General features: G+C 33.9%; 1 protein-coding gene across 1 annotated transcript in view; it reads left to right on the top strand.

Annotated features, from left to right (window-relative positions):
* LOC123241533 (glycerol-3-phosphate dehydrogenase [NAD(+)], cytoplasmic-like) overlaps positions 1-10,240 on the top strand; it is a 96,177-nt gene that overhangs the window by 57,155 nt on the left and 28,782 nt on the right. Inside the window, exon 6 of the mRNA XM_044669157.1 lies at positions 9,594-9,732. Coding sequence (XP_044525092.1) covers positions 9,594-9,732 — 139 coding nt within the window. The remainder of the gene's footprint in view (positions 1-9,593; positions 9,733-10,240) is intronic.

The raw sequence follows: 10,240 nt of genomic DNA, 5'->3' as shown, positions 1-10,240 counted from the left end.
AGAAAGAAAGAAAGAAAGAAAGAAAGAAAGAAAGAAAGAAAGAAAGAAAGAAAGAAAGAAAGAAAGAAAGAAAGAAAGAAGAAAGAAAATCAAAGACCAGGAAGTTCTTTCATGCTGATCTATATATACAGATTGGGAGCTCTTTATTCAGTCTCTGCCTTGGGTATCCAAAAATATATCTAATTAGTAAATAATGAGGAGGTGGACTTAGAGATCTCAACTCCTTCCTCATTACTTCATCACAGGTGGATCTTCACCTAAATAAGGAAGACACCAGCACAGGCTAGCTACATGGCTGGCCTACTATACATTCCAATGGCAGATGTGTTTTACCTGGTCCAGGTCACTGGGAAATCTTACGCTAAAATTGTTTGAAAAATAGATCTTTGTACAACTTAATAGAGCCACTGTAATATTTCATTGCCAATAGTTAGATATAATGAGAATACACTCAAATCTTAGGATACTAATCTTTTTAATATAAAGGACATCCATTTATGAACCTCTGCACTAAAAAAATTCTATTTCCTATACTTCTTGCTATTCTCTATATCTATCCAAATCAAGGATTTACTTTGGAAAACTGCCAAACAGACTAAAAATGAAATTCAAAAGAATCTGTGAGAATCTGACATTTAAAGTTAACTTTTTCTAGTTAAAAAAAAAATTATATATACCTGGTTTCTACAGCTTAGTGTTAGAATATGTTCAATGTCTCAGAAATAATTGTTTGATATACATAATCACCTGATCTTACTATATTCTCTTCAATTTACTTTCTTTATTCATTTATTATTTATTATTATTCATTATAACTTATTATTATTTATTCAATTATTAGTTAATTAGTATTTCTCAGAGATAAGTAATTGCATCAAATTCTTTTAACACAAGACGTAAAATGTGTTTCTGATTATTCAAAAGTGGGATTATATACTGGTTTTACATGTTCCCAGATTGTCTAATTGTTTCACTATTCTTATACCATACCATTTTAAGACATTTAAAAGGCTTTAGGTAATTTATGACAGATAACAGGGCCAAATGTTTATTTAATTGTGTCCAGTGGCATTAAAAGAATTACAACTTCAGACTGAATAGCTTTGGCCTTACAAACTAATAGCTTAGATATGTTTCAGATTTAGTCTATATTAGATAACGATTTAATATAGTGTTCATCTATTTCATCAATCAATTGCCCTGATTAATAGGAATTTGCTATAAGAGGAAGAAACAGGCACATAATTAAAACAACATCAAAACTGATCCTTCAGGCCTAACCCACGTATGCCAGGACAGAGTATCCTTAGCTTTCTTTGATTTCAAGTAAGAGTCATATTTAAGTTCCATACAAAGTCCTGTTTCCAATCCTAGGGTACCAAAGCCAGAGTCAGAATTTAACCAGGTGGAAAATATTCATGTTCAAAAGAAAAGCATCATAATGGGGAAACCAATTCAAGGAAATCTTACCTTTACCTTCACAAGGCCTTTCCCTCGACTTTCCCAGAGACTACCCTCAGACTGCAGGAATATAAGGCATTTCCATGCAGTGAAGGAGTAGTGGCTTTATACAGTGTCAGACTCTTATGCTTAAAATAAAAAACTTAGGCAGCAGCAGATTCAAATCCGCAAAACTTTAACTCCGAAGCAAAAAATATTCATCATTTATAGTTTAGAGTTAGATTATTATTTTGCTCATGGCTGATAAAAATCAAGGTATACTACTAATCTGTCATAAGAATAATTATAATCTCCAATTATACACTGAATGGTAGATTCAAAAAAGTAGATTCACCCTATTCCAAATGATCTGAAATGATCAAAACTCTAGAAAAATATGGTGGGCCAATTGCTGCAAACCCTCAGACAATATTTATACATATAACTCCAGATTATAATTCCACTGCAGATAACTTCATAATTCACAATTAAGAAGTTCTATAAGATAAATTCTTAGTGACTTCTCCATCTGATAATTATCCTTTCTTTAGTCAAGGAGTAGTAATTATAATGGAAAAGGGGGATTAGAATTTCATTTGTTTAATTATGAATTTTAAGCAAAGGAAATTTAAGTAGATCTCTTCATTTTTTTCTGTAAAAATATAGCCAGTTACATACTTGATGAGTTTTAACATTATCAATATTATAAAATAACCTTAACAAATTGTTTTACCATTTTCATAAAGAATAGTCAAATAATTTCAAAACAAAACATATACTTCAGAATTAGATTTAGAAATTTCAGAATTAAAGGTCAGAATAATTCATTAGAATAGTACAATACATGATCAACAAGGCTGATAAAATAACATCACAACTTTTCCAAATATATATGTATGATTTCTTTTAAAAGTTTAGTTCATAATATAACAATCAGATTAAAGAAAAATAACTTTTTAATAGTATGACTTTATAATCATTTATCAGATTTCATCTTAACATAAACAATATTAAAAATTTTAAATATGAAACAAAACTTACTATCAAATTTTCAAATTATTTTACAAAGAAATTCTTACACATTGTCCCTTACATTGTTTTATCACCTCAAAACCCTGTAATAAGTTACCTAATATAAAATAATTAAATTACATTAAAGAAATAATGTTTATCATTATTATTGCTATTTATATCAAGTTCTGATTTAACAAAATATAACCCAATAGCAAAATACACATTATTATTAATGATACCACAGTATGATTTAGTTTCAATATCATATTAAATCTGAATTTACAATCATCAATGAACATTTAAGTTCCAACTTAGCACTGCAAAAAGAAGAGGACAAAAAATTTCATTTCATCAATAGACAATTTTTAAAAGTTCCAGCTCCCTGTAGCCTCAGTCTTATTTCCTTTCAATGAGCTGGGCCAATATTTGTTCACTACATAAAAGCCTAATAAATTATTTTTGCCCTGTTAATCAGCCTTGAAAATCTCTCTGACATGTCTTAGAAGCTCTTCAAATAAGCAATCTCATATCCCCTAACAAACTCTCCATTCCTACCACACAGCTCCTGCTCCATCAAGGCTCTGGAGCCAGGAATTTCAAGTGAAGGGATTTGATCTGTGCTGACAGGGTGAGGCTCCCCTGCAGTCCCTGGAGCAGTAGAGTGGGGGTGCTTCACAGAAACAAAGAGACCTAATGCAATATTTCTCAATTGACACAATAATATAATAAAGCATTGAAGATCACAATAGCCAACATACATATGGTGCTTGAGCCAATGTCCTAAAGCTAAGCAAAAATTCCATATAAATGACTTTAGAGGACTTGTTACAAGCTGCCAACTCTTTATCTGACTTTACTTACAACAAAATGTAGGTTTTAGCTAGTATGATTCAATGGTTAAGGATCACATTAAGTATAACCTAATCTATGTCAATACTTCCCAATATTATCATTATTATCACATTTATTTTGGACTAGTAAATTGGTAAACTGAGGCAATTTGATCTGACATCTTGTTTTAATTCTAAATTACAAAAAAATTTGACTTATCCTAATTACATTACTTAAATCACTCTAATCCCACCTGGATCAACAACTGATCAACTAATTTTAAAATATGAAAGCAAAACATAAAACAGATTTTACAAAGAAACTAAAAACACAGACAAAATAATATCAACACAGCACAATAGAATGTTTCAAATAACTGGTCATTAACAATATCGTTTTTCCATAAAGAATGTAACCATACTCCTATTCTCTTGCTTGTTTGCATAGAAAGCAGGAAGATTAGCCTGATTTTTAAAAAATAGCAATAATAAAATTTTACTCTTGGCTAACAGTAAAAACCCTTAAGCTCAGCTGGGTGGGAAACTGCTAGAAGGGAAGGGGGTTAATACAGGTTGGCAATATGGAGATGAGATTTAGAAATTAGTAAGGAGTGGTGAATTCATAGAAGTTGAGGGGAAAAAGACTTAATAATAGTAGACCCTGTCCCATACAGAGATGCTGTTTTCAATTCTCTTTTTCAAATCTTTATCATAGCTTCCTATCTCAGCTCTTTAATATAAAGCTTTTTAAACTAACTTCAAGCCCTAACTTATCACTAGGCGAAGTAAGCCATTTTTTGCTATTTAAAACATGAAGACTGTCATCTCTCCTTTATTCCATTTTATGCTCACACTTTTTCTTATCTCTTCTAAATGAAAAAAAAAAAAAGAGGTTGTTACTCACACACATACATGTAGAAGAAAAGGTTTTTTTCAAACACATTTTATTTTAAGACTGTGGAGTTCAGGGCTTATTTCTGAAACTTTCATTTACACTTCTGGAAGAATGGCCTCCTCTTTCGGGAAGGTTCTTTTCTCAAAAATTCATTTTTCTTGAGAGGATTGCTTCCCAAAAAGTAAAATCTTCCAGAACTTACACATACATAGGAACCCAAATTTCTTTTGGGAACCTTTTCCCCCAAAAAATATCCTTCTGTCTCTCAGCATTTTTCACAATCTGAAAATAGGTTAGTCACCTCAATGATAATCTTTGTCCAATTATAAGAAATACAGACATAAAGCAACACATTTAACATTATCTAAAGAGGAGACACACAAAAGACATAAAATTCTTACCTATAGAAGGTCTGATCATAAGAGATTCCTAAGAGGATTAAAAATATCCACTGTATGTGTGACCCCTGGGTAAGTCACCTGACCCCCATTGCCTACCCTTACCACTCTTCTGCCTTGGAGCCAATACACAGTATTGACTCCAAGATGGAAGGTAAAGGTTTAAAATAAATAAATAAACAAACAAATAAATAAATAATAAAATAAAAATATCCATTGTGCCCATGATTGTGAAGTGAATTTTTCTGATAAAATCTGGAGAGATGTAGGGAAAGAGTCCCTAATTCCTTCGTGGTTGCCATCTATGACTATTAAAATATTCAAGAGACTGGTTTTTAGGTAAGAATATCAATTAATCCATTAGGCTAGCATTTAACCAATAGATGAATCATCTATGATTCCTCTTGAAAATCAAAGACCAGGAAGTTACTTCACGTAGACTTAGAAATACAATTTTAGAGTTCATTATTCAGTACCTCCCTTGGACATCCAAAAACACCTCTAAATGGTAAAATATTTAATGAAGAGTTTGGTCTTGGAGATCTCAACTCCTCCCTCATTACTTCATCACAGGGGAGGTGGGTTTTTGCCTAATAAGGTAAATACCAGCATATCTCAGCCACATGGCTAGCCTTCTGTACCTTTCCCAGTGGTTCAAAATTCAACATGGCTGATCAGTCCTGCCTTTAATCTTTCAAGTTCTTATTAAAAAAAAAAAAAGTCCCAACTCAGTTTGATAGCTTTAGGGGTGGAGAGTAGTAGGAGGGTGAAGGCTTGGGACTGTTCTTAGCTTGGAATCAGGCTGACTTTGGGGAGGCTATGGAGAAATTATTTCATATAGAAATATTACTAATACTAATAATACTAATAATAAAAAGTAGAAATTTCATATAGAAAAATTCAGCATTAATTTTCTTCACTGTGATTAGAGAGTCCAAAGAGAAATTAAAATAGGCGACTTCCTCTTTAAAGAGAGGATGCCTGGGGATCATCTGAAGTAACATTTATGAATGTGGACATTCTGGGTTCTCTCTTCTTGCCTTTGGCAAGTATATGAAACCTCGCCCCTTTGCCATGAGCTTATACAGCAATCTGTCAGTGTTCCATTCCTTACCAACTTTGACTTTAAGAATATTAGTCTTCACTGAATCTTTGAGAATAAAAATGATCTAATAGTTTTGTGGTAGAATCTTCTTTTGATATGATTTATATAATGTGTGGGTCATTTAAATCAAGAATCTGAAATGTTTTTTTCATTATAATCATTTAATTTCTCCTTGCCTTTCTTTCCTCATATGTAAAATGGGGATGATAATACTTGTCCCATCTACCTCTTAAGCATTATTGTGAGGCATGAATGAAATAATACATACATACACACATATCTATAAAACATTTTTAAAAGTTTAAAGCAAAAAAAATAAATAAATAAATAAAAAGTTTAAAGCACTACAGAAATACCTGTTATTATTTTGGGGAAGATGATCCACTTTTTCAATTATCCAAGGCTCTTTCTCTCTTACTTTCATTTTCTATTACTTCCTCTAATTATGACCTAAGTGGCACAGAAGAGAGAGTGCCTGGGCCTGAAGTCAGGAAGATCTGCGTTTAAATCCAGTCTTGACATTAGCTGTGTGACCCTGGGCAACTCACTTAACCCTGTTTGCCTCAGTTTCCTCATCTGTAAAAAGAGCTGGAGAAGGAAATGTCAATCCACTCCAGTATCCTTGCCAAAAAAACCTCATATTGGGTCATAGTCAGACACAAATGAACAACAAAATAACAACAATGGTGACAACAATGTGGCAAATCATGGATGGCATTTGCTATGAACTCTTACAGTTCTGAGAAGTTTGTAAGGCAATGAGTGGTGAGTGCTATTATAAACTTAAAAATTAAGTTTTGCAATTATCTACGCATTTTAATTATCTAAGAAGTTCCTTTTTTCTCTGCGACAGTCTATATGGTTAATTGTTAAATTTGGCTATTTGAATGACTTCTCTCCCTGGGACTTGGTTTCCAATTTCATTGCCAAGCTCAGCGTCAAGAGTTGTTGTTTTTTAGGCATTTTCAGTCATGTCTGACTGTGACAACATTTGAGGTTTTCTTGGCAAAGATACTGGAGTAGATTGCCATTTCTTTCTCCAGCTCATTTTCTAGATGAGGAAACTGAGGCAAACAAGGTTATGTAACTTGGTCAGAGTCACATAGCTAGTAAGTTTCTGAGGCTAGATTCAAACTGAGGAAAAGAAGTTTTCCTGACTCCATGTCCAATGCTCTATCTATGGTACCACCTAGCTGTGTCCTGCCTTTGTCCTGCCTTTGATGCTTACTATTTACATATTGTCTAGAAAATTGGAAAACCACATTATTGAATAACAGCAAAACTAAATAAGAAATAATATTTATCTTAAATGCTTAGTGCTTGAGGCAAAGCAGATTTGCCCAGAAGAGGACAAGCCCACAGACAAAAACTTTTGTGTAGATTCTAAAGAGAACTGACCATTTTCAAAAAAGTATAAGTAGACATAATATATTTGTAGTTTCCTTTTACTTTGTTTTAGAGGAGTTAGCATTTTTATGCTTTTCTGAGGAGATTTAGGGCTATTTTTTTTTTACTTGCAAATAAGATTAAGGGAGTGGAGAGGTGAAGAAGAGATAATGGGGCAAGGAAAATGAAAAAGGATTAAATAGGATGTTTTGGTGAGAAAGAGATTGCCTGAAGTAGAAATGTCTGCTGTGAGTAATGAAAGATAGTCTGCAAAGAGAAAATGCATAGGAGGTGCACTATCCTCCAAGGAAAGAAAAGAGGACTATAGCAAAACTGTTTGTATAAATGTGAAAAGGCCATAGATCTTTTATACAAATGATTGTAAAAGTGTAGAAAATCAGAGCCCACTGGGAGAAAAATCAGAATGTGTAGTTTGACTGGAGTTAGATTAGGGATTTTTTACTAGAAAAATGTTCATATTTCACCTAAATTTGGAGGGGAATTATGTGTGTTGGCAGAAGAGTACAGTTTAGAAAAACTGGAAGAATGACACCCTTGAATTTAGAATTGGAAGCAAATAAATCATGTGAGTATAAGGAGAAAATTTGCTTGACCAGTCATGAGCTAGAATTAAGCAATTATTAGAAATAAAATTAGGTTCTAGAGAATCCAATTGGATAAAATTCTGAAATATGTACATTAATGTGTTTGTCATCCTTTGTTTAGAAGACCAGTGAGTGACATCAAAGGATGATATTTTTTCCTTATTCATCATTATTGAGGGCAAGTTACACAAAGTTGTCAAGCCTGCCTTTCTCTCCCAGAGTCACTAAAGTCCAGCGGGAGGGCAACAGTTAAGACTATTGGTTGTGTAGTATGGCCCAGGATGTAATGGATAACCTTGCTGTCTTAAATTTCTAAACCAAGCTATTAGAACTGTTCTCATTTACCCATTCCACTGGGTGGATTCTTGAATTAGACATCCAATGGGAGAAATAATAGCAAGTCACTGGAAATTAGAAGTGAGGAAGTGACACACTCAAAATGACAAGTAAGGAAAAAATAGCTGCCTCTTAATGCTGACTATAGATTAGATGGCAGGAGGGAAAGGTGGAAACCTGTTCCTAATAGTCAAGGCACAGTATGGTGTAGAACCCAGAAGAACTACAACTAGTTCACATCAGCTGATGGGCAGTTGTTACATGGGTAACAACTCCGTGGAATAAAGAGATACATATGGGCATATAGGCATACCTCATTTTATTGTGTTTTGCTTTGTCGAGCTTTGCAGATTAAAAAAAATAATAAATTGAAAGTTTGTGGTAACCCTATGTCGAGCAAGTCTAGGGGAGCCATTTTTCCAATAGCTTTAGCTCACCACTGTCTCTGTGTTGTATTTTGGTAATTCTCACAATATTTTAAATTTTTTCATTATTATTATATCTGTTATGGGTGGTCTATGATCAGTGGCCTTTGACATTGTTTATGTAATTTATGTTAATTATGTAATTGTTTGGGGCACCATGAGCTCAGTCCCCTATAAGATTTAGAACTTAAATGATAAATGTGTGTTCTGATTGGCTTTTCCAAAAGACTCATGATAAAAAATGCTATCCATCTACAGAGAAAGAATTATGGAATTGAATACAGATTAAAACTTCCTATTTTTCCCTCTTTTTGTTTTGGTCTGTGTTTTCTTTCACAACATGACCAATATGGAAATATATTTTGCATAATTGCACCTATCAGTTACTTGTCATCTCAGGGAGGGAGAAGAGGAAAGAAATGAGGGAGACTGAGAAAGAGAGAGAGAGAGAGAGAGAGAGAATTTATAACTGAAAATTTTAAAAATTGAATGTTAAAAATTGTTTTTATATGTAATTGTGAAAAAAAAATTTTTTAAGAAAAAGAGAAGCAACCATGCTATTATGCTCTCCATTGATATTGATAAAACTTTGTGGGGGGGGGTTGTATTTTTTGTCATGGAAAGGTATGGATTGCAGGAGTTAGGAATAAGGGGGATAAAATATTAGTCATTTCTTCTGCTTTTAAATATCTTAAGAACCAAAACTTTTTCAGACACTTCTTAGCTGTGTGACCCTGAGCAAGTCACTAAGCTTAGCCCTTACTGATTTTCTGCCTTGGAACCAATACACCGTATCCATTCTAAGACAGAATGTAAAGGTTTAAAAAAATAATAACCAAACTTTTGAAAACCACTTTGATAGAGGAACAACAGCAGAAGGTCTTGGAAGGACATGCACAGGGCAACTAATGAGGAAAACTAATCAAGCTCACTGAGGAAGAGAAAGTACACCCCACAAGCTTTTTTCTAGTCCTTCCTCTCCCAAGAACAAGTTGAGTAAACAAAAAGGAAATAATGTATTTTCCTTAGCTTCACAATTTTGTCTAAGGGGTTTGTTGGGTCTACCTTCATTTCTATATCATTTCTCTCTTCTGACTGAATTGAGTCCAACTTACCTTCTCCCTCCTTTCTTCAACCTCTCCTTGTTCTTTCTGACTAGGGAATTCAGCAAAATCCTGGAATTTTGCAGCTTACCTCTGACGTCATCCGAGAGAAACTTGGCATTAAAACAAGTGTGTTGATGGGGGCCAACATCGCCCAAGAAGTGGCAGATGAAAAGTTCTGTGAAGCTACTATTGGTAATGATGACCGTTCTAGGCAACTCATTGGAGCTAATACCTCCTCTCTCTTAGAGAATGGGGTTTGGGATAGATAAGGCCTGGGAATGGAGAAGGAAGGGGGGAGGGTCCAGGAAAAGCAAAGGTTCCTATTTGTAGTCTAAAGCACTAAAATTTTGTCTCTCAAAGAAAACAAGAGTGAATCTTTGTGTAGCCCTGGGCAAAACATTTTGTTTATCCCTTATTTGTTTAGTCTTTTTAAACCTTTATCTTCCAACTTAGAATCCATACTGTGTATCTGTTCCAAGGCAGAGGACCAGTAAGGAAGAGCTAGGCAGAGGGATTAAGTGACTTACCCAGGGTCACACGGCTAGGAAGTGACTGAGGCCAAATTTGAACTCAGGACTCCCCACCTCTAGGTCTGACTCTCAATCCACTGAGGTGTACTGTATGGGGGTGAGTATTGATGGTAGGGGGTGTGTATCTAGACTCCCTCTTTGTTAGCTTTCAATGGGCCAGATCAGCTATT

This window comes from Gracilinanus agilis, chromosome 3 (assembly GCF_016433145.1).
Source record: "Gracilinanus agilis isolate LMUSP501 chromosome 3, AgileGrace, whole genome shotgun sequence".
Lineage (NCBI taxonomy): Eukaryota > Metazoa > Chordata > Mammalia > Didelphimorphia > Didelphidae > Gracilinanus > Gracilinanus agilis.
Note: the sequence above shows the minus strand (reverse complement) of the source record. Positions and strands in the feature narration are given on the sequence as shown.